The sequence below is a fragment of the Chaetura pelagica genome, unplaced genomic scaffold, assembly GCF_000747805.2.
Source record: "Chaetura pelagica isolate M959 unplaced genomic scaffold, ChaPel_1.0 scaffold17, whole genome shotgun sequence".
Lineage (NCBI taxonomy): Eukaryota > Metazoa > Chordata > Aves > Apodiformes > Apodidae > Chaetura > Chaetura pelagica.
This window is the reverse complement of record NW_009970726.1, coordinates 271-26,188: the sequence shown is the minus strand read 5'-3', so window position 1 is coordinate 26,188 and position 25,918 is coordinate 271. Positions and strand designations below refer to the sequence as shown.

The 25,918-nt window shown below is 36.5% G+C and overlaps 1 protein-coding gene across 1 annotated transcript; it reads right to left on the bottom strand.

Moving 5' to 3' along the window:
* LOC104397079 (macrophage mannose receptor 1-like) lies at window positions 1-25,550 on the bottom strand (the record flags this gene model as incomplete). The annotated part of the gene is made up of 26 exons (XM_010007010.1): window positions 1-200; window positions 559-594; window positions 1,774-1,941; window positions 2,238-2,354; window positions 3,469-3,621; window positions 3,781-3,946; window positions 5,151-5,383; window positions 6,056-6,158; window positions 7,560-7,756; window positions 8,549-8,654; window positions 10,143-10,285; window positions 10,895-10,995; window positions 11,393-11,460; window positions 12,568-12,731; window positions 12,838-12,876; window positions 14,813-14,948; window positions 15,477-15,564; window positions 16,157-16,284; window positions 16,578-16,777; window positions 17,588-17,736; window positions 18,178-18,293; window positions 19,962-20,072; window positions 20,484-20,641; window positions 21,197-21,379; window positions 22,971-23,117; window positions 25,437-25,550. Coding segments are annotated over 26 exons (3,524 nt in total), but the record flags the coding sequence as incomplete, so codon positions are not given.
* Between the last annotated feature and the right edge of the window lie 368 nt (window positions 25,551-25,918).

Here is a 25,918-nt window from a genome sequence, read left to right as displayed (position 1 = left end):
CTACATGTTGGTATGTGCAACTTTTTCTTGGATATCCACACTTGCTTCTGGTCCAGTCATTCTGGTTGAAGTTTGTAGCAGGCTTTGTCTTTTCCTCCTCAAGCAAAAATAAATTGTGCATCCAGCTCCAACTATACAAAGGGCTAGAAGGATGAACAGCCAGATGGTACTGATAGAAAGTACTTTCTCAATTTTCCCATCTGTAAATGGATGAAATGGAGTCAACACCCTTCATTTTAAGAGATTTCAGAATCTAGAAAAATGGAATTTCTTTAACCAGGAAGCGGATAAATCCAATATGCATGTAGATTTTCACTTCAACAAGTGGTTAAATGGGTTTTTTTTTTACTAGCAGAACCAAACAAAATATAATTAAAACTGATCAAAACACAATTAACTTCAGAAGAAATTCTGTTTCCTTTATCTAGGTACAGATTAAATATTTGGACTTTTTATTTTTAAATACTGTAAAAATTAATACCTAGAAAAATATGTCATAATGTTCTTGTTTTATTTCAGTATCTCCATATAATTCTACTAGAAAGGAAGCATGCTTACCTGTACTTCCTGTTGACATCTCTGTGTTTTCAGGAACTTTTGAAAGGAAAGAAACCATTTATTTTTAATGCATAATAAAAAAAACCAAAACCAAACAAACAAAAAAACCCCAAAGCTTTCTAAGTCCAGATTCTCCTGACAATTTCCCCTAAACCCACTTCCTGGTGACATTTATTCTCCCAGAGAGATGGAACTAAGCCTGTGTAAACTTCTAGTAGCATGATTGGCTCTTTCATTCCAAGGGCATCTGACCTTGTCAGTTGAGATACCCAGCCAGATATTAAATTAGACTCAGATTTCTGTTACTTCAAAGAGTATTTTCAAATATGTTCATTTCTGAGAAACTGCCTGCAGGATCTTTAATAATTTTATAGTGTTTTCTGAAACTGGAAAAATTTATTGTGTAGAGGTCTCCAGTGTTCAAAATGTACCATGAGCATTTTGCTTGAGGATAAACTAGACTCTTCTGTCAGAGACAACGATTCTGTGTGAATGTGGATCCTGTGGTAATTGCGCTTTCTAAACTTAACAGTTAAGGGAAAGGTGAACAGAAATATGTTGCTTAACCAATCAAGATGGTTATATTCTGGATTGCTTCAATCTCAGTTAATATATGAACTCATGAATTTTTTGCAGTGATATTTTTGCTATCAGGATAGTACCAGCATTTAATTAAACATGATTCTATCATACTGTAGATAGAGTGCCACAAGAATGTGTGATATCACATTTCTCTAATCCGTCAGCTCAGAGGACAGTAATGAAAGCAATCACCAATACCAGCATTTCTATAAGACAGAGTTTTCATTGCATGCATCAGAACAAGATTATTTTTTTAAATAATATTTTCAGCTGAAATTAAACAGAGCGCTGCTTTTGAGCATAGATTGTGAGATATATGAGGACAAATTATGCTAAAAAAGTCTTTTTATTAAAAATGCGTGGTCTTTACCCATTATTTTGCCTAAACATAAGACTCTGAAGTATTTATGATGGCTGCATGGGGCTAATGGCAATTTTACAGGAGTTATGGGAGATGCAGCCTTCTGAGGAGGCAGTCAGAAGACGTGTGGGGCTCCTCAGTAATTAGGCAGCTGAATCCTACTGTTAGGGTCTATTGGTTTTGCCCACAAATCTATAAATATTGTAATTTTTACATTGTACAATTAAAATATAAGGCATTATTGACCTTAATGTATTAGAAATATCACTTACTTTTTGGTTTTTTACAGATATATCCTTTCTTGAAAGAGCAGACGTTGGTGTTCCAGTAGCCAGACAGTGCACATACTTCTCCACAGTCTTTAAACCGTTTGTTTGAAGGTTCTCCCATTTGCCAGTTGACAAAATCCATTGCAGATTTGTCTGTCCATACCCACTGTCCTAATATTTAAAATGAGCATAAATGTATAAAATACAGGGGTTTAGACAGGTACAATAAGTTGTGATGAGGAAAACATAAATTTATTACACGACTAGGTAGTAACATGTTTCAGTTTCATTTCTAAGCATATGTAAGCATGCTTTGAAATAAACTTTTTATATGTATTTTCAAATTTACACAGTTGTTTGCTTTAAATATAACATTTAAATAACATTAAATATCACATTCAAATATAACATAACATTAACAATTTTGTATCTTATGATAATATATTGTTAAATATTGAAGACATTACCTCTGTCATTTTTCATCATCCCTATCCAAAAGTTCAGTGATTTTCCATGGAGTATCTTAATAGTGTCCAACAGGAAGGTTACTTCAGTATAGTCTCCTATTGATACCAAATTAGCAGCTGAAAAAATATTAATGAACATATCACAATGTCTCATTCAGTGAATACTTAGAAGATATGCAAAAAGATGTAAAAGACACTGATTTCTGCACATAAGATTCACTACTCTCTCTATGGTTATTGTATCACTACATTGTATGTTGATGGATGTAAATCAGCACGAAGACATTAGTTTTTGTTTGGCTGTTGGTACTTTAGAGAAGAGAAATTGCTCTCCTGCAATACTTTTCGGACAGGTCCAACCACACCCTGAAATGTGATACAAGTAAGCTGAAAGTGGTGTATATCATGTAGTTGGCACTGTACATGTTGCCACTACAGCTCTGTCACCAATCAGTAAGTGGGCAGCATTTTTGGCAGTACCTGATGCTATGTACTGCAAGGGTAGGTAAGATGTCTAAGCAAGTAGAGGTTGCAGTCCAGAAGAAGTCCAGAAATTGATTTATAATTGCCAAATGACCTGGCATTCCAAATACACCACACTGTGTTTGGGTCATAAGGAAATTATCGCCTTCCTGGCTGGCCAGTGGTTAACCAATAGGCAAAAGTGCAGGAATTTAGAACATGAACCAGTGGCCAAACATGACCTTTCATTCTGCTTGTTAGTGTAAAGTTTACTTTTTCTAGTAATCATGTGATTGATCTTTCTACAGGACCATTTAAGGAGTACTGTTGTCACACAGCTGTAAAGTAAAATGCCTTTCTGATTATTGAGTCATAGGTCAGTGTTTTCATACATATGAGGAAGTGCTGCTAGAAGTCTTTGTATTCTCTCTTACAGTGAAAAGACTCTCAGATATATAGTGCTGATGTACAGAATGTTTCCTATTCTTATTCACACTGAAGTCTATGCTGCAGCACAGCAGCAGACTGGCAACAGTCAGGAGAAATCAGAAGCGTGAAGTGTCTTTTGCTCTCCCTGATCCACCAACAGTTATTGTCTTCAAATTGTAGATAGCAGTGGGGGCAGTTCCAGAGCAGGACCTCTATGGCTGGATGTGTTTTTACTGATTCATGAAAGTTAACAGCTCCTCCATCTCATTTATTGTCCAGCCAGTGAGAACAAATTAATACACTGTGCCCTGGCACAATTTTTCTAAGACAAAACACTCACCTAGTCGAACACATTCCTGTTGAGCTTGAGACCAGCTTCTTTTCCTGGAGGCTTCAAAGTAGTAACAGTAACCATGGAAGGGTATCCAAGACTTATGTCCTCTTGATTCAGGGCATTTTCCAGGAAGTTGTGGTGGCTCAGTAGGGGCCTTTACTGATAAGAGATCAAGTAGTTGGAATCCAGTTATTTTATAAAATTTGTTTTACCTATAATAGTATATAAAACAAGTATTTTTCCAGTGGCTGATTATGCTTAGCAAGGTTAATAAATCTACACACCCTCTAGTTAAAACACTTTTATTAAATTGCTTACCATCTGTTTTTTTACAGACAGAAAAGTGTTTTTCCTTGCAAGAAGATGTCTTCCAGGTGCCATCAGTGTCTAGGTAGACACATGCTAATGTCTGCTTTGGTTCCCCATTGGACCACTTGCTGTAAACCAATCTCCATCTGTCAATCCATTGATACTTGCTGTTGGTCTGGAAGCAAAATCTGTACAGTAATTTCAAAGAGGCTGAGAGAGACAGCTACTGCACAGGATCCTCAAGAGGACTCTCATGTAACCAGTATCAAATCATATGCTTATAATGTCCTCTTTTTGTGCTTGTAAATGCTAACTGCAACAAAATGCACAGTGTCTGTTACCCATGAATGTGAATACAGGATGATTTATTTTATTTTTATTACTGTTCAAAAAGTTTCTAACAATAGTTCAGAGAGTGTTTTTCAAGCATTGGGAAGGGGAAGGGAAAAAATAAAGAGCATGAAAGAAGGCATAAAACTTTGAGTCAGATAAGACATCTTATTGGTATGTGTACCTATCTAAAGTTCTGCATAGAAAATGAGACTGTGGGCGGGTGTGTTCTTAATGAACAGTGCTGATTGCAATTGCTTTTGTTGTAGTTATTGTGGCTGTGTTTCATGGGGAAGAGTGTAGCATGTCAAAACATCATTCCTACCATCCAAATGTTCACTCTCCCCTGTCATACAACTGATGCAGACATCTCACAAAAAAAAAAAAAAAGTTTCTTTTTTTTTTTTAAAATAATATTCTAGGTTCTTAACGGAAGCAACTACACCAATTACATTTTTAAATGAAAAAATATATCCATTAGTCAATATGTACCCTATTGACTAATGACCATATGGCCCCTAGGTTCATTTAGCTAAGTTTTACGTCTGTTTCTGTCCACAATTGTATTTTGCTATTTCTACCATAAGTGAGGCTACTCCAGTAGAACATGTGGGCATAAACACACATGAAAACCATTCCTTCACATGTCTCAGATGGGCAACCTGAGATGTAACGTCACTGGTCACTAACCACATGGCAGGAGGGCAGGATGCATGTTGTTCTCTGAATATCTTTTAGATTAAAATAAACTCAAAATGGGGCAGGTTTTAGAATTTATATTTGAGACCCTTTTAATTGCTCCAAACAACACACAGTGTTGCTATATACTGATTTGTATAATCATTTCCTTGTGCTAAAGCATATAACAGTTCCATTAAAATCTCCACTGTATGACTCTTATTTGAAGAACTGTAGCATAAATGGGTATTGTACTGCTGTGACATGGTGTTTTCAGCACTACACTGGCAGCAATTCCTACAGGTTGCAAGATGAGATCATAAAGTAAGATCAGGTCTGATGTCAGCTTGACTATCTGTATGTGTTCTTACCACATTGCTGTTAAGACCAATCCACAGAGGCTCTCCATATTCCAGTGCAAGTAAGAACAACAGTGCCTGGCTATGTGGATCTAAAATGCTGGAAAGTTCTGAGGCATTGTTCTTGCAGACTTTCTGTGCTTCCTCCCAATTCATTTTGGTACTGGTGACGAAATAGCTAATGCCACCAGAGTGGTCAAAAGCAATGTCCGTCACTCTTCCTGATGACTTAAAGAGTTTAGGATCTGTAGGAATAAGGAAGAAAAAAAAGCAACCACCACCCCAAGCATAGTTAAATCTGGGAGCCATATATTTGACTTGAGTCACTGAATAGCATCTTAATTATTTACAAACCTAGTAGAAAATTGCTACTGGAATGGAACACCTTCTCATTAGTTTTTTATAAGTAAGATAACTTCAAAACAGCAGTGAACTTTCTGGATGAAAGACATATGATTCAGCCTCTGAGAATTTTGAATTAATAAATTCATTGTATTTTATATTGCTGACATAAATTAATTCCGTCAGTAAAAAATAACACACCTACTCTGTGTGTTTCAAAATACTCTTTGTGACTTACCAGCTTTGTGACTATCTTACCAATTATGAGAATCATTATGAATTGATGTAAATGAAATATTAGTAACTTCTAACTAATTGCACTTTAAAAAATAAAATTATTTTGCTTTCCTAATTACTGATATTTTATTTATAATTCCCTTCTCCAAAACATTGCTAAAAGTAACACCGGGGTGCAAGATGGAACCTGGGTTTTACTGATCCTTTACTCCCCTGCCACCTACCCCCCTCAAAAAAATTAAATAACTATATATATATAACTAGTCTAAAGTATTTTTACATGAGAAATGTGATTTAATCCTTGCTATACATTTTAAGGTTAATGATATAGAACTCACCACTATTCTTCTGGCATATAAACCCTTTGGACATATAACACTGCTCATCATTCCATTTGCCTGTGTCATCAGCATGACCTCTCTTCAGAGTAACACAATCAAACTGTTAAAACAAGTGAAAGAATATGAGTACATTGATATTAAAAGTTATTAAACAGAGTACTGTAACCCCTGGGGAGTTTCACTTCTTTTTTCTGTGAATTACGACATTGCAGGGTTTGTATTACAACTCTAGAAACCTTCCTTTTATCCTTTTCTGTCTTTTCTGCGCTCCTATGTGGTGGCCAGTTCCACCTTGGTACTGTTGTGTAAGTCTTGTAATCTTCAGCTAATCTTGTTTGTTCACTTAGTTATTTTGAGGCACTTTATTTGAAAGGCACTATCACTTTAAAGAAATTTCTGTCACACCTACTGTCTGAACTAATAAGTGGCTATCAGTAATTTTTAAATAAGAATGAAATAAAAATAAATGGAGGTCATGCTTTTTATTTGGCTTGCGAAGCCAACGTTAAATAGTGGTTATTCTTGGCAGAATAATCTAAATGATGGTCCTTGTCAGAGCTATCATCAACAATAGTTCTTAGAATTTCTCTTTCAGCTACACCAGATCAGGTGCTGTATGCTTAAGAAAGTGAGACTTCAAGTTTATTACAACCTGCAACAGCCTACTAAGCTGCCATGCCTATATTTTTGGAACACCTGCTCTAGTAGTTCTTGACTCTATTTTCTTAAGTTTGGTAAGCTATATTTCACTTCTTTCAAAAGGATCCTCTGAAAGAGATAGCTGTTAGTATCTTGAAGGTGAAAGAGAAGACTAGAATGTACTTTTGTGCATTTATTTGTTTTATTTTCCCCTGCTTGATATTTCCCAGGAGCATTATTAGAGCTGTAATAAAGTAGAGCTATGTATTGTGCTGTATCTATATGCCTTCTTGAGTGCCTTGCCCAATGGCTAGATGGGCAAAAGCAGAATGACTTGGCTCAGGTGCAGATTAAACTGGTTGTCTAGAGGTATAGGTACCAAAATGAAGGGGGTATGCACAGTGAGTGGAATGACACATTGTGAAGGGCAAGTTCTGAAAGCAAGATATGGAAATAAATGAAGAAAAGCTATGTGGGTGTGAAAATCCACTTATGTTGATCTGAAAATAAAGAATGTTATTTTATTTAGAGTGTTGAGAGGTTGCATTTCAGTCGTAGCAGTGGTGGGTTCATTTAGAAAGTAGTTGAGATCTATTGGACCTTAGCAATTCAATTAAAATTTTAAATTGGAAAGAAGAAGGAAAAAAAATCAAGTCTCTCCTCTTGCATACTCACCTCCCTCCTTTACAGACGTAAGTTAGCTTGCTGAACATTGGAACTTTTTATTGCTAATCCCAATGTAAAGACAGATGAACAGTTTGGGAAGAAGGTTAAGGCAATGTCTGTACCAAAGGGAGCTATTTACTTGAAGTGATACTGCTCCTCAGATTTCACTCAATGCTAAATGCTGAGTAGTATTTACCTGTTGCCGATTGTGACCATCTTCTGGATGTAGACTGTCAAACAAAATAGGTTCTACAAGTTTTGGGGAATCTGGAGCCCAGTTAGTATAGGTGAGAGCACTTCCATCAGCCCAGACAAAGTTGAGTTCACTGAGTCTATCATTCAAGCCAATCCAGAGATCATTTGAAACATCTTTCAAATGGTAAGTGAGAAAGGCTGGAAAGTAAAAGCCAACAGAAGAGATGAACATGTCATGTCTTCAGTCAAGACATGAGCGCATAAACAACCTTAAGTATGTTGCTTCTTAAAATCTTGTAAATATGTTTTCATTAGCATTTTATCAGTAGTTTACCCAAGTTAATTATTTTGAGGTTATACCAAGCCTTTGTCTATGAAAAATCTCAAAGAGTGAAAGTATTTGGAACTATGAAGGAAGACCGGAAACTGAAAAAAAAAAAAAAAATCCTGCCTGATGACTGTGTTATCTGGTGATTTCAGCACTCAGGATGAGCTGATCGACTAATGGAAATGCGTAGCTGTATACAATGGCAAAAGGAAGCCTGGGATGAGAGACAGGGTGAAAATGTGTCTTCCTCTGACATTCTACTGCTGAAATTCAGTTGCAGAATGTGGGCAGCCATTTCAGAGAGATATGGTTATATATCTTTTTTATTTCTGGCAGAAACACACCATAGATTCCTTTTCTTTCTCTGTCTAGAATTACAAAATCCAAGTCTGATTTGTTATTTTATGCTAATCCATAACCTTAAAAATAACATAAAGCAGTTTGCATGGAGCAGGAGGATTCAATCCTTAGCATCACTAGGGGACCCTAGACACATTGTTCCAGTTCTTCCAAAAATGTTACATGCCATACCCATGTTTAGCATACATGTTATAAAAGAGATATATTTAGATACTGTCTCTTTTTGCCATGTCCTTTGCAGGAAATGGCCACTGCATACAGAGTAAATTCTATGTATTAACTAAAGAACTGTTGCACTATACCTTGTTCTTGTTCATTATGGATGCTTGCCAAGTCTCCTCCAAGATCCATACAAACTCTTCTTGCAGAATACCAGTACTTATAGGAAGAGCCAAAAAATTTGTAACACTAGAGAAAAATTAGTATAGACTTTTAATGAGTGACAGGTTTTAATTATACTAGTTTAAGTAGAAATTATCCCAGCTTAGACCCACAAAATAATTTTCCAAAGCTAACGGGGACTCAGCTGTGGAACCAAGTAAAAGCTATTCACAAATTTAAAATTTCCTCTGTGTCTTTCTGTGAGAGACTCAGAAAGTTACAACAAAACTCAACCATTTATATAGCACAGCAGGAGTCTGATGAAAATCTAATGCATTAACTAACTCAGATTTTGAGAAGCTATGCTCCATCATTAGTAAAAGACAAAAAAGTACTGACTCTATAACAGAAGCCCAACCAGGATTTAATGTGGAATCATCTGAATTTTCTGAAAAACATTTTTGACCTAGATCCTATCTATGCTCAGTGTGTTCTCATATATGTATTCAGCTTTTTTTTCATTTTACAGATCTTTTATTAATAGATTTATAGGATTCATGGTTTTTGAAAAGTGCATAGTCATCACATTACCAATACATATTCACCCTAGAATGCTTTGGGTAACTATTGGTGTGCCTAATATACCCTCTCCATTTTTACAGCTCACACTCTGCCCTGTGGCACACCAGTTGCACTGTCAGAGAATTATCTTGCATCATTTGTGGAAAATAACAACTCCAACAACTGTACCAAAAATGCAAAACAGAAAAATGTACTGGCATAAATTCCACTGCTGCAAGTTTCCATGTATGCTTTCATAACAATACTGTACATTTTTGAAACTGAAACCCTTACTTAATAAACACATCAAGTTTAGCTCTTTTGGGAAGAGGTATTACACTGAAGCCTGTTAGGAAAAATCATAGAATCATTTGGGTTGGAAGGGACTTTAAAGGTCATCTAGTTCCAACCTCCTCCTGGGGCAGGGACACCTCCCATTAGATCAGGTTGCTCAGAGACTGATTTAACCTGCCCTTGAACATTTCCAGGGATGGGGCTTCCACAAGTTACTTGAGAAATCTGTTCCGTTGTCTCACCATGCTCATACTAAAGAATTTTTTCCTAATATCTAACTTAAATCTACCCTTTTACAATCAACCTTTTACTCCTTGTCCTCTTTCTACATGCCCTTGTAAAATATTTCTCCAGAGCTTTTATGTAGTCCACCTTCAGGTATAGGAAGGCTGCTATGAGGTCTCAAATTTGGCCCTATTTCTGTTTTATTGCAGTTCAAATGCCTGGTTTTACACTGTAGTTGGCACATTCAGTTGAATTCAGTTCAACATTTTTGGAAGTGTAGTAGAATGTAGGAGTTTTTCCAATATATCTCTGTTGACCACATCTCAGGAAAAGAATTAAGACCCACCATTTTGCAAAACTTAGGCAACTGGTTCAATTTTAATGCCACTTTGGATAACCACTGTCAAAAGATACTGAGACACAAAAGCGGTCTTGTAGATCTTGAAGTATCTTCCAAAGACTAGTATCATTGTGCTTAGAAGGATGTTATCTTACCTGATTTTTAAATAAAAGCCAATCTTTGGGACATCCTCCAGGAGGTGAAGGTACTGCTGAAGGAAGTGTTGCATTTATAAAACTTCTTTGCCTCTCACATATATAGCCATTTGAAAAGCCACAGCTGACATCATTCCACAAGCCTGAAATAAATTTAAACATAAATAATAAGACATCAAATAAGATTGAAATTTGTGGGAAACTGAACTGGCTTCCGTGCTTTTATTGGCCTGGGAATGTGAGATAACATGCTTCAGCTTAACTCTCCCTCCCATCATCACCGATTACTGGAGGACTTTCATCGTGCTGCGACTGGAAGTAGCTGCCACACAAGATGGGTGGTGTGACAACATCGTGACCTGAGTAGAATCCACCCAAATGCACAACGCTTTGTCAGTGCAAACACTGTAAAATGTGAAACTCCATATATGTTCTGTTTCTTTGGCAACTATTCTCTAATTGTTTTTTTGGAGGACCAGCTTGCTGTTAATTATAATAGAAGGTACTGTTTGTGAAGCTGAAAAGTCAGCAATAAAATTGTGCCTGCATTCCCCGTTAAAATAAATTTCTTAGATTCCATGTTTATAGCTAATATTAGCTCAAAGGAAATGTCATATATAATTACTGTACTTTATTATACCTATTTTTGCATATTGCTTCAAAAGAATGGGTTAAAGCTGGCAAGATATTTCAACAAACAAGGGAAGAGCAGTAACCATAAATATAATTTTTTCAAAAGTTGTGTAACTCACCATCTTTCTTATATAAGACCACACAGTTTTCTTGACCCAATGCAAAGTTGGGCTCACCCTGTGCCCAAGCTGCATAGTGCACTGGGCTTCCATCGATCCAACTGGAAAAAACAAACAAAAAAACAAAAAATAACAACAAACAAACAAAAAACCCAAAACCAACCAACCAAACAAAACCCAGTAGCGGTTGCTTGGCTGATGTTAATGGAAAAGTTCAGGAAAAACCACCTTAACATGCAAAGTATTTCAATTTATTTTTTTTTTTTTAATTACACCTGAGTCTGTCTGTAAATTGAGTCTTCATTATGATTAAAAGACCTCAGATAATTAAATCCCTGCATGTCAAGTCAAAGAACAAAATTATCTTTATTTTTAACAGACATTATCTCCGTATTTATCATGTGTATTCCCTCACAGTGGTCCCTCCAGAAGGAACTCTGGCAATAAAAAACTTCTGCAACCACCTTTTTTGAGTCTTGATGTAGCTTGTTTACCTACCTAAACTGTTGATCAGCATTCTGAATTAATCCTATGAGATATGACTCGAATTTGCCATTTTTTAAGATCTAAACAGAAAAATGTACTTTTAGTTAGTGCTTATTTAGTAATTATCTAATATGAAAAAATATGCGTTCTGCTTTGTGGAAGCAAATTAATACACATTGTATAAATTATCATGTGTAGTTACCACAGAGGACTCCTGTTGAAGTAAATTCCATTAAACACATACTTTTGCTTTATCTTTATTGCTGCTTTCCTGGTTTTGACTGCTTTACTTGTATGATCAAAGCTTCCAAATTTATGTTTTCAATTTAAGAACAAGCAAGGGACACCGAAGAAAAAATGTAGTGTAAAATTTGTTGGTATTTTGCTATTCTTAACTGGCCATGTAATTCCTGTGTCTCAAGCTGACTGTCCTCTCGTCCTTTCATATCCTTTCCCATATAATAAAAGCAAGCATCAAATAGTGTGAAACAGAAAAAAGGTTGTGTGGCTTCTTCAACATCAGTTGACTGAGTAAGATTATGGCAGAGGTTTTGGGCAACATCCATGCCATTAAATCGTTAGTGTCCCCCTGTCACAGCTTTGGCACATGACCATCAGACCTGTCTCAGGCAATGTGAGGGCAGTGCTCCTGAAATTCATGAAGAGTTTTGAGATGTGTTGCAGGAAAAAATATTCATGAAGATCACAGTTCGTCAGTCCCTTGCCAGGCCTGGACTAAATCTTTCTTTGAAAAGGTTTTTTGTTCATGTACACTACATGATATAGTATGTGACCATCAGAGCTACACTGACAATAGTCTCACATCTGCAAGTTACACTGTATTCTAGAATGTGATACTCAGATTAGAGGCAACCACCCTGGTAGTGATATTCTCTGTATATATCTAATCTGCCTGTTTGTTGCTCCTTATGCATGTTAGATCACGGGCAGAGTTCTGGTTAGATTAGAATATATCCACCCCAGTAAATGGAAAATTCCTTTGCATTTATTTTCCTAAAGGGAAACTTTCTTCTGTAGAAAAAATTTTTTTTTCATTGAACATTTATATTTAATGCTAATAAAATGTAGTAACATGACGCAACAAGCACATTCTCCTGTACTTCACAAGCATAGGCATCAGGGTGTCTAGGCTATATATGGTATAACATAGTCAAATTTCAGCTTACATATTTCCACAAAAATTTTCTTTCACTATTATTTTCTATAGTTGCAAGATCTCCATGATTGCTGTTGCAGAATGTTCTGGCTTTCTCCATAGAGGTCTTTTCTGTGCTGAAGAAATATTGTTTGTCCCCTTTTAAAACCCAGCCATCTTCCATTACTTCATATGCTGCAACACAGAAGGAGAATCTTTGAATTCTTCATGTTCCTTACACTAAGCTGGTTTTGTTACATGATACTACCTTTTAGTTAAGGGAAAATAAACAGAATCTTACCTACAGAAAGGCCCAGAGGTTCTGGTTTCAAGGGTGTCCCTGAATTGAAATGGGGTAAAAATTAATATGTAAAAGGTTTCCTAAATGTTGAGCTGGTATAAGTGTTCAATTAGTGGAAATTGTCCTTAAGTCTATCAATTTTCTATATTTTACGTATTAAATGCAGAATATATTTATAGTGTGTTTGGTGCAGAGCAAAAATGGATGTTCAAGGAACAACAAATGTATTACAGCCCTACATCTCTGTCTTGGTGGATTTTTTTGTAGGTTCATCTTGTATATCCTGAGTGTTGCCTAAGTTAGAAGTTAATATGAAAGAGTTCCTGTTTCTGAAAGAAAATTAAAGAGTGAAAATTCTTCAATGTTGGTATACTCTTTACAATAATAAGAGATTCTTCATGGACATTGTCTTTTATCTGAACAAAAAATTAAAATATTAAACAAAGCTTCAATATATTTTAAGTTTTATTAGTAATAATTAGTGAAACTTTTTTTTTCTATGAAACTGCTTTGTGAGGTATCAAGTTTAACTGAAATTCCACTAAATTTTGCAAAATAATTTGAATGAAAAATTTCCATATCATATGGAGAGGAATATTGGAGCAGTCTATCTCTAAATATGCAAGAGCTATAAAAATAAACTCTTGTATGGTTCATTAAAAGATTTAAGAGAAAAAAAATATATGTCTGTTCTAGAAGGAAAAATCATTCTGACTTTTGCAGTATCTTTCAGTATGGCATTATGCCCTACTGACTAATTATGGTAATTTCTTCAGGCTATAATTTCTGCCATTCATACAGGAATATTAATTAACAGTATAGAACTACTGATGCTTTTGAAAATGATTTTTAGTTGTGCAGATCGTGCAGGTGAGGAATTACAAAGAAAGTTACTAGGAAAGGTATACTAACAACATCGCTTTGAGATGGGTGCCTGTGACTTACTTTTTAAGCACGAGGAGCTGAGACAATGTGCTTTGTTTAGAATCAGATTATTTTGAATAATACATCAGTGTAGAAATGGTCTTATTTATAAAAGTATCACTTTAAACATAACCCTTACTGCTTGAGCCTAGAGAGCCACCAAAGCAGCACTTCTGTTAGCCTTGAGAGTAAAATGTGCAACTTAATACAAAGCTATAATTGATTCTTTCCTTATTTCACTCAATGTATTTACATTTGAGATATAATAATAATTAATAATAATAAAATAATAATAATAAACACAGAAGATTTTGCTGCTAGTAAGAGAGAAAGATGTCAGCCTGCCTATTGCCTTGATGTATTTAAATTTTGAAGCTTGTGTTACTGTACTTTTATTACTGCAATCCTGCTGTTACAGGAGTTTCTTTACAGATCATCTTACAAAGAGAATGATTCTGCTGCACTGCCAGTCTTGTTTAAATTAGAGTAGGTGAGTAATGTGTTCTTTTGTAGTGTTCAAGCTACACCTGAATGGAGGAGTAAAGTTTCACTACACAAAGGATACAGAGAATTAAATAAATCTTTTTATATTTGCAAATTGCAATCCTCTCTTTCCCCCTTTCTGACCTCTTAGCCCCACCTTGGAAATTCCCTACAAATAAAAGTTCCAAGAAACATGCACTTTCGTGCCAGTCAAAGACTTTTTTGTGACAAAAATCTGCTTTTGGGCAGAGCAGTGGATTTTACCATGTAAGTGCTTGAGGTTGCTTTCACCTCGTTTTCTATGATCCTGTAATTACATAAACCAGTATATTTTCAGTAAAATATATAATATAACATATTTTTCTTAAATTAAACAAACAAACAAAAAGCTTAACAGCTGAAACATATTCTAAAAGTATTAGTATGTCTTGACCTATTTTTCATTACGCAGCATCCCTGTGAAATCAACCAAATCTTCTACAAGCATGTAACTTGCAGAGCTTCCTATTGCGGTAGATTTCAGCTTTACTTTCTAAGTAATTTGAATTTAGAGTAAAAAGTAACACACCTTTCTTTATTTGACAAATCCAGTTATGACTGTATTCACAGTTCTCCTCAGTCCAAGATGAGAAACGATCTTCCCTGATTGCTCCACAATATACAAATCCAGTATAGCAAAAATATTTATTTTCCTTATATTTCACCTACAGAAGAAACACAAATTGGGTTTTTATTCTTATCATAAAGGGAACAAAGTTGTACTCTGGAAGGAAAGAGAAGTAGCACTGAAGTTTCAAACCACTCCTTAGTTTCATACTAGGGCTGTAGCTATGTGCTTCTGGGTTTACACAACATTGAACAGTCTCCAGCAGTCCCATGAAAACTCAAATCAAATGAGGTTATAACTTAATAGTAGGGGAAAGAAACAGGCAATATATCACCAGAGACTAATAAAAAACAGGAGAGATCATTCTCATGTATTTATCACTTAGAAAACTGTCTCTGTAGCTGCAATTAGTACTCCATGTTACCACTGTTGTGATGGTGTAACCAGGTTTTATTGGCCTTTTTCTCTTCCAAATGCTTATGAAGAACAATGATTTATAACTACCCAATGGTAAGGTAGACTTTTTTGAGAATTCTTATACAACTTTCATCTACACCAGTCGTGGTAAGAGCTCCAAGAACAAAAAAGTCATTGCAGAAAGAAATTAACAAGGTCAAACACTCACCGGGGATCCATCACTCCAGGAAAGCCCACCATCAGGGTTCATACACTGCAAACCTATCCAGAAAGGTTGATACGATGGGTTCTTTTTCCTGGAGTGTTAAAAAAGTGACAGAGATGAAGAGGACGTACATGGTCCTCACCATGTACATTTGCAAGTTACGTGGGACAATAACTCACACACATACTGAAGACTTTAAATAGAGTGGAAATACTAAAAAGAGTAAAATGTTGTCGGTCAGCAAACTCCCATTAGACAGTAAGTGAAGTTCATGCCTTAAAGTTTTCTATTTTGGAAATGATTATGTTGCGAACACAACAAATTCTTTTTAGTCATTATTGTTGTGATTATAGTGTTCTTTGAGAAATTAAATATTCAGGTTTGCTGAAAGACACAATTTAGTTTCAAAATGGTTCAGTGGAAAAACTTAGGAATGAGTCTGAAAGAGATGCATTCAAAAATGTGGTTGTTGGCTCTTTTTTTTTTTTTTTTTTTTCTAATTTAAAAGATTTGCAAATGATGACAAATTTTAGGAACTCCAAAAATGGTACCCATATGAAATAATTTCTCAGTTCTTTTTCTTATGACTACAATGCTAGACAGGTATGGATTTTCAACTAATTATGTCAGGGAACAACTCAATAATATTTTTATATCAATTACTAGATATTTTCCTTACTTACATTATTAAGTTTTCTATCACTCTTTGCTCTTCTTCACTTCTAATGGCAGCCAGGTCTCCTCCTATTTTTCTGCAGTAATCTTGGGCTTCAAACCATGTTTTCTTTTGGATTTCTTCTCTCACAAAAACCTGTAGACAATTTTGCAGCATGTTAAAAATAAATGTAGTGACTGCTCTGTGTAAGCAAAATAGGAAAACATTCAATTGCAATTATCGTATTTAATATGGATTAAAGTGTATGCTGATTGGATAATCTTACATATAGCACTGATAGTGTGATAAGTGCAGTGACTTCTGTGAATAGTTGTATAAAAGCTTACTATATTTGTGCATTAACGTGCCATTGTCTGGAGCTTAGACACCCTATCTATTTGGTACTCTTCTGTCTCATTAGTAGGATTAATGGAAAAATTAATACTTACTTTGAAGCATGAATCAGTGCTATTGCTTTTATCCCAACCCAAGGGACATGGGGATTCAGAAACAGTTTCAGGAGAAGGGGGAAGACGAATTTTTTCAGCTAGTTTTTTGCAGAGAAATTTTGCCTTTTTTTCACAGTTCTGAACATCCCATAGTCCAGCTGCATTTCCAGTCCTTAGGGCAACACAACCGGCTTCATTCCCTTTGTGAGATAAAAAAGGAAACTGAAATGTGTTTTAAGGTCATTCCCTTGACATTTTTACATTGCATGTGATTAAATTTAAAAAGACTGTTTGAAATACTAAGTGTACTGTCTGCTAAGAGGAGTTTTGTAAAAAGAGGAAACCAGTGAGCTGAGTCCTTCCTCATCCTCCCTCCCCTTTGAAAACCTTTACAAATGCATGAACAATCCCTGCATTCCTTTCCTATGCCATGCACTGCAAGGATTTGTCAGCCAGTCGCTCAAGCTTGAAAAGATTTCACCGTTTCCTCTCAGTTTAATTTTCATAGAATCATATAAGAGAATTATAGAATGGTTTGAGTTGGAAAAGACCTAGAAGATGATCTGGTTCCAACCCCCTGCATGGGCAGGGACACCTTCCACTAGACCAGGTTGCTCTAAGACCTGTCCAGCCTCTCCTTGAATATCTCTGAGGAGGGGGCAGCCAGAACTTCCGTGAGCAACTTGCTCCAGTGTCTCACCACCCTAACAGTAAAGAATTTCATCCTAATATCTAACCTAAATCTACCCTCTTACAGCTTAAAACCATTACCCCTTGTTCTATCACTACACACCCTGGAAAGATGTCCCTCCCCAGCTTTCCTGTAGGCTCTCTTCAGGTACTGGAAGGCTGCTATAAGGTCTCCTCAGAGCCTTCTCTTCTCCAGGCTGAACAGCCCCAACTCCCTCAGCCTGTTATTTTGTCTGTATTTGTGATCATGGAAGTGTTTTAGCAAAGCTGAGAAACAGAAAGCTCCTTAGTAGCGTAAATTTCCTTCAATTGCTGAGTACCAGGCATTGCTGCGTTCCAGTTTGTGTAGAGGACACCTTCACCAGACACCCACTTGAACATCCCTTGCTCTTCCATGTCTGAGAGACCAATCCAAAAGTACTTCTCAGATCTCAGACCAACAAGGCTGGTCAGGTAGGCTTGCTCATACCTGAAATGACAGGACTCAGATGGGCATTAAGTATAGCTTTCCCTTCGTCTGCCATTTCTCAGCAACTGAACCTACACAAGACTAGAATAAATTCAGTTTGCCCTAGATTTCCTTTGGAGTGCAAAGATGTTGCTTAGCTGGGTAGCAGATGGTCCAGCTTCAATAGCAGGAGAATCCACACTATCCTAAAAAACTGCTACTTACAGAACAGAAGCAGCTCATCTGTTTTTTCAAAGTACTGCAAAACACGAATATGCAAAATATATTTAGTTAGAAAAGATCAACTGTATTTACTGATTTTTTTTTTATTTTTTTTTTATTTTTCTCCAGGAAAGAGTTATTCTGGTTTTCTGGTTTCACATGTTTTCCAAGAAGTTCTCAACTATTTTATAAAATTCCAAGATTATTTCATCAGATGTGGTTCTGAAATGCTTTTCATACCTGTCTCCTATACTTGTTAAATAACCACTGCTCCTTTCACATGTTTTCTTTGCTTCTGAAAACGTTACAGAGGTATGTCCAACCAGGTAGCAGTAAAAACCATGTCTTTCCCAGCCCTGTAAAGAAAATGTGAAATCTCTTTGTGGTAAAAAGTATAAGTTCTAATGCTTGAATTCCAGTGTCTGCTCTTAAATCAACATGTTTTTCATGTAACCTAATGTGGTAATACATTAATTTGAATTCCAATGGAATAATGGAAATTAAATTTAGCAAACATCCAGAAAAAAGAGATATAATGCATATGAGTCCCCCCTTTTTTGACAATTATTAATTGATCAGTTTTAACCATTAAAAACTTAAGAGGCACACAGAATGGAGTGTATTCAGAAGCTGGTGTGTAAAAGACTTCCTTGCCCAGAACTAGTCTGTGATCTAGCGAGATGCTGACTCGTTTCCTGACATTTCTGGACTACAAGAACTGTAACTAGACTAAATAACTTATTTAGCTCATCAGCTCACCTAAAAAGTCTGACTGCAGACGTAGCATAGAAACTATTGGAAAGCAAAATCCTCAAAATTACAGCTCAATTCCAAGACACTTTTCCCTTCTATACTAGCTCAAGATATACTCGCTGCATCTGAGAAAGTTAAATAAAATCTGTGTTCAGTATTTGGGTGCTGTCTAGTTCCATCTAGCCAAGTCAGTCTCAGCTGTCTCCCTCATATGGTGTTGTCGGAAATGTTACTAAACATAGAACATTAGTCATTAGGAAAGTGAAAAGAGGGGAAAACAAGAGGAAAGGAAGAAAGGAAGAAAAGGAAGGAAGAAAAGGAAGAAAAGGAAGAAAAGGAAGAAAAGGAAGGAAGGAAGGAAGGAAGGAAGGAAGGAAGGAAGGAAGGAAGGAAGGAAGGAAGGAAGGAAGGAAGAAAGAAAGAAAGAAAGAAAGAAAGAAAGAAAGAAAGAAAGAAAGAAAGAAAGAAAGAAAGAAAGAAAGAAAGAAAGAAAGAAAGAAAGAAAGAAAGAAAGAAAGAAAGGAAGAAAGGAAGAAAGGAAGAAAGAAAGAAAGAAAGAAAGAAAGGAAGAAAGGAAGAAAGGAAGAAAGAAAGAAAGAAAGAAAGAAAGAAAGAAAGAAAGAAAGAAAGAAAGAAAGAAAGAAAGAAAGAAAGAAAGAAAGAAAGAAAGAAAGAAAGAAAGAAAGAAAGAAAGAAAGAAAGAAAGAAAGAAAGAAAGAAAGAAAGAAAGAAAGAAAGAAAGAAAGAAAGAAAGAAAGAAAGAAAGAAAGAAAGAAAGAAAGAAAGAAAGAAAGAAAGAAAGAAAGAAGAATTTAAAAACAACAAAAAAAAAAAAGAAGAAGCAGTAAGGTACTTGTTCAAAACAGATTAATTTTTAAAGGTGTTTTGATTGTTTTGATTTGTCTTCGATAGTGAGGTTTGTCATTTTCTGGCATCATGTCACATAGTCCAGAAATGGTTCCCAGTCTCTGCTACAACTTAGATAACCACAAATGGTTGAAGAACAATAGAACAAATTTGCAGAAGCCACACTAATGGCTTTAGTCTCTTTCACAGACATTTCTGAGAGATAAGAGGCCCAAATTATATGGACTAAAAAAGATTAAAAATAACTTTATTTCAAATAAGGGAGTGTAGTGGAAATTACCACCCTTAATTTGATGAACAGCCACACTTGTTAGGGGGGAAAAAATACAGTTTCAATGTTAAAGGGAGCTTGTGAAAACAAGAGAGTTTTGCTAACTAGATTATTGATTACATTGTCTTCTTACCTTCAGGCAGGCAGGATCAGTCTTTACTGTCCCAGAAACTCCTTCTAGTGGGTTTCTTCTGCAGATGTAACCTAACTTTATGTCACAGGCACTGTCGGCCCAGTATCCATCCTAGATGCAGTTTTGGAAGAGGTGAAAAATAGTGAGGCAGAAGCTGTTTCCTTTAGAAATGTTGTTGATTTTTTTTTTAAATACCACTTCAATAGGAGAAAAAAGAAAGATCTGTACCTTTTAATGAATTCCAAGTATTTGTGCTTAATTGTGAGGTTATATTAAGCTAACTAGATGTCCCTGGCAGACTGTTAAGGTTTGCTTGGCACATAATGTCCACTCACAATCAGATATAACATTGATCTACTTATGTCTAATTTAATTTTAAATTTAATTTTAAACAACTGTCTTTCTGGATCCATAGAGATACCAGTCTCTGATCTGTTTCTAAATTAGATTAATTAAAAAAAACAAGAATACAAACTTCAAAATCAAATAATAAACTGCTACGCAACTGTTGAATGGTTCTACCTCTCCTGCCATAAAGACACAATCTTCTTGTCCATTGAATGCATGGGTTGGTTCTCCAGGCAACCATTTAGTATATGTCACAGGAGTCCCATCACTCCATTCAAAGTACATTTGAGTGTTGAGGTCATTCAGACCAATCCACAGCTCATCCACAGCTTCTAAGAATAGAAATTCACCTGTGTTAGTACCTGCATTGAAACTGTCCATAGGAGCACAATTTTATGGAGATGAGCTGAAATTGCCATGTTACAACACAAACTCATTGAAATAAATGACAGTGGAGTTAATTTAAGTTCTAATTCACATTCCTCTTTCAAGAAGTTAAAAGATGAAGATACCAGCAGGAAATGAGATTCTTCAGCTTTATCAGTAAAAGTCCATTACTGTATCTACAGCTACAAGGTGTCTGAGGCAGATAATCAACACAAATATTGCAATAACTAGAGCTGTTATTTCCTTCCAGTGGTTTCGTGCAATGAAAAACAAATTAAAATCAAAATGAAAAGCAAGAAAAAGAAAATGAAGAGAGCACTAATGATTCCTCTTGTGGTTTTTTTTGAGGTTTTGTTGTTTTGGGTTTTTTTTTAACTTGTATATCTCTAGGCTACCCTACAAATATTCATACCAAATAAAAAAGATACTTTTAAAAAATCCTTTAAGACCTCTAATAATATAATTCTCCATTTGTACCACTGTCCTGTAGAAATACTCACTGTAGCCAAGCTGAGACAATATGAAGCCATGCTCTTCAGGGTTGTGGATACTGGCCAGATTGCCATTGCTCTCATTGCAGGAAATTAGGGCTTCTGTCCATGCTCTGGGCTCTCTAAGAATCATGAAACAGTGATCTCCATAGGGCAACCATTCTGCTGGACATTTAACAGGCTCTGCATCCCCTCAAAATCAATAGATAATTCAAGTTTTTTAACAGCACAAACTGAAGTCTAGAATAATTGCAATTGCATTTTAAATCAGTTAAAGCAATGTTTCTTTTTATTCCTCATACATATATAAGATTTTAGTCTGTTGTTGCACAAGGGACTTCTACAGAAAACATCCTACATTTAAACAAAAGAGGAAAATAATGTAGCCAGTGGTAACTGAGCTTCACTAGTATGCAATATTCACTTTTGGACAGAGGAATATTTTGGAATTCCTTGTATAGTATTTTTATACTATGTACTCCATCCAATTATATGTTTCAGACTTCATAAAGGCAGTATTACTGCAGCCCTCATAATTGTCTTCTTATATGGCTTTCCATACTAAGTCTCATTAAATAAATCAGATAAAAATGTAGTAGGAAAGTGGTCTGAAGGAACTTGCTCTTTTTTGCCATGTTTCTAGGTTACAGGCAATCCCACTGAGAAGGTGGTTTGAGCCTACTGGTGCCACCTTTCCGAGATTTCATTGAGGAGCCTTGGTGTTTTCATTAGAATGCGCTGCAGGAAATCTCTACCTTTATTTTCACATCCATGCAGTCCATGATACTTAGGCAACTGTATGGCTTAGAGCAGTGCCTCTGGAATTACGTACGAGCAGATGAAAGAAACTTTCTTGTGTGTTTACTGGGTTCCAGGAACATTTCCCGCATTTACATATACTTGGTTAAAGAAATAACAGTGTGTTTTGTTCTGTGCCACTCATCAAAGCAGATGAACAAATGACAATGCTGCGTTTTTGGTGGGGTTTTTTTTGCTTTTTTTTTTAATAGCTGTCCTGGTTTGAGCCAGGATGAAGCCAATTTTTCTTTTTACTGATTTTTTTTTCCTTCAGTAAGCTCTCTTGTAACTAGCAACAGTGTGTTCTGCTAGGCTGATAAGACAGAGGAATGTTTTTCTAACTACTGAGGCTTCAAGGCCGCACCTGCACTCTGCCAGCTCAGACACTATGGGGAGATCTGTGACCCCCCCGTAGGAGGCTGAGTTAGATGAACAGCAAAATTGGCCAAAGATATTCCATTCCATATATCTACGTAAGCTCAGAGGAAGGTCAGAGATCACAGAAGACAACTTCCTTCCTTCTTTTCCCTTCTCTTCCGTCCATGGCCGGCGTCCAGGGAGGACTCTGTTCATCCATCACCGTCGATCCTCAGGCTTGATCTCTTGTGACCCCCATAACTCTCTGCTTTCTCCAGCAGCAGCTCCGGGATTCCTCGGGACTCTTCCCAGTTCAGGGAAGTGCTGTGGGAGTTGCTGGGGTGGGGGGAGGCGAGAGGCTTTTGCCCATACCTGAATCTATCTGTACATAATTGTATATATTTTCTTGTATGATTCATTAGTGTTTTAATTAAAGCTGTGCAGTTTAGTTTTCAATCCAGCCAAGTCTCTCTCTCTTTCTCTCTCTCCTTCCCTACCTGGGTGGGAGGGGGAGGGGATCGAGAGCATTGTTGTCGGACCTGAGTCAAACTGTGACAATAGCTCTGAAATTTCATTTTAGTGATTCAATATCTGTCTTTCTCAAAGGGTGTTTATTTGCTTGACATACCTGATGGAAGAATGAAAGGATCCAGTGTGGCATTTTCCTTTTTACAGATATAGCCAAGCTTCAGCTGACATAGCTGGTTTTCCCATTTAGCATCTCTTCTGGGATTCAGTACCGCACAGAGTTTCTCAGGTTCAGGCTCAGGGCTTCCTTCATAGAATAAAAACCAAATTATTTTTGTGTTGCACAAATTTTATGTCAGCAGCTGAAAGAACAATTTTCTCCAGCCTTTTCATGTGTCAATTACAGACTCATTGCTTCATTGATACAGTTATTTTTCTACCAGACATAAGGAAATGTAATGTAAAGGACCTATCAAAACATTTCTTCAGATGATTGTTGCATAATTCACACTTTCTGCAATATTTGATGACAGAATAACAGTCTCAAACATAAGACATTCCTGTAAGTTTTGTGAAAATTGTTGGCTTGCACAGAAGAGAGACTAAACTTCAAGCCCACAGTGGTAGAAAGCCTGCAGTGAGTCCTTTCCTTGCCACTCCACCTGTTTAATCAGCCTGTGAATAGGGGTCATCTGTATATGTGCTGAGGAACATATGTTAACTACCAGCTGCAGAATAAATGATGTTATTGCCCAGTCAGTAGATGCTAGACTGAAGAGTCCAGACATGGAAGGCATGCCTAGTGATGGTACAGTCACAATGCTGTACACAGTCTGTAGGAAATCAGAGTTCATAGTTTTACAGCTCATGAAACATCTAGTTTTGTATACAACTTGTGGTCAGGACCCTGTTATGCTCATATGACTAAGTAATGAACTTGAAACACTCAATTACATTAATGAAATCAGAGGGCACAGTGTGACCTAGTATCTTTAGGCAGGAACACAATAAGGCAGCATCTTAATTTCCATCATGAGACAAGGATTTTTACAGATTTGAGGAGGAGAAAGCATTCTTCCTAGTAAGAGATGTCAGCTGCTAATAATAAAAAGACGTTTCAAAGCCTGAAAGTTAGAGTTCTACCTCTATGTTTTAGAGCTGAACTAAATTCAGTGAATTAATATTTAAAAAAAAAAAAATAGTAGACAAAAGCAGAATGCCATGATCAGTGGCAAATGTCTGGCAGTTGAGTAAGGAGTGATGAGAAGCAGGATTGGTCAAACACTGACAGGGTAGACTTTCTCTTTATGGAAACATGGTAAGTGGCTTGTACTTTCTAGAGCTGTGTTTAGCAGATCACAGAAATTATAAAGTGGAATTTCTAAAATAAAACATAGGGCACATCTTTTGGATAAGGCATAACAAATCACATATGAGAACAAATCTGGTTTCCACAATGCCCTTGCAGGGAGGTATTTCCTTTTTATGGTAGGTTCTGGTCCTGCAGCTTTCGGTGGTGTGCTGGGACAAAAAAGTTATACTTCAGCCCTTTGGGAAATGTCATTTCTGCATGTCCCTTTAGCAATGTGGCTTCAGATTTGCTCCTTGCTGCAAGGTGAGCCTCTGTGCATGTCCTCACAGTTGTCATGTGTCTCTCCCCTGCCTGCCTCTGCAGCCAGCCCTCCAGGAGGTTCTCCAGGACTGTTGTCCTTGAGTTAACAGGCAGTGTTTTCCTCCTGTCAGAAGGGTCCACAATGTGATTTTTTTTTTTTTTTGCTTTTCGTTCTCTACCCAAGAGACAACTTAAAATAATTTTACCATAAACTGGAGATGTGTAGATTGACTCATCATAATAGCTATCATGCAGGAGAGGGAAACCCAAAGAGTGTGGGCTACTGGACCTGAGACTCAGCTGCTCTTCTCTGCAAGACCTAAGGAATTTGAAAAGCTCAGCAGAAGGTCGAAAACCACTACCAAAATCAGCAGCTGTGGGCTTTCCTATCATCTTCTGTGCCAGATAAAAGCAGGTGGCATCTCTGAGACTTGGGGAAAGACAAAAGAAGGAATATTTGTGCACTTATTCAGCAAGCAAACATTCAGCACTTGCTGCAACTGGCTGTTGCCATGACAGTCATTAAGTGACTTTCAAGGATAAACTCCCAATGCTGTGAACTCTATTTACAGGCTCTCTTGAATGTTAAAGAGGAGAGAAGAAAAGAGGAAAAGCATAAAAAGTGGCAGGGAAGGCTTTGAAAAACTGATGCTCACTGACAGCTGAGTAGCATCTTGCAGGATGCACAGTCTGATAACCCTGTGAGGTTTGAAGAGAGACAGAGGTTTTAGCTGACTTGAAGGCATTCCTAGCATGCTACAGTTCAACTAGTTCTGTTCACTTTATCTGCTTCCATATAGGAGATGAGTTTATTTAACTCTTCTTGAAACTCCTTGTGGTATATCTAATGAAGAAAAGCATCATTCTCAGCTTTTTAGTCCAACAAATCTCATAAATCCTTCAATTCCATTTCCTTGTATTCATGGGGAATACTACAGGACTAGTAATTAATGTGCACTGAACATTATGTTGGGAAAGATTAATTCCAAAACCTGTTAAAAAAATTATTACTACCTTGTGCCCAGTTAAAGTATTTGAAGGGAATGCCGCCGCTCCACTGCCAGCCACTCTTGAGATCCAGGCTGTTAAGCCCAATCCAGAGAGAGGATCTCTTACTGTCAATCAAATCTGACCAAAAGAGATGAGATCTAATGAGATTTGTTAGGAAATGCTCTGCATTTTCAAAGTTTGGAAGAAGACAATAAATGTCTGCTAGTGATTTCTGAGTTCAGTACAGGATCAGTGATCACTGGTAATAAACTTTAAAAGTTTATTCTGTAGTTAAAGGGCAGAGGATGGCAAAACAGTATTTTTCATCTTCGTTTATATGAATTTAATGCTATTCTACAGTTCTATGTAAGCAATAAGATCTGAAAACTTAAACACATAGTTGCTTTTGTTAATATGTATGTAATAAGTTTGCTTCAGTGTGATTCAATTGAATTGGCCTTCATTCTACAGTCTATGCATAAATTCAGACAATCTTTTGAATTTCT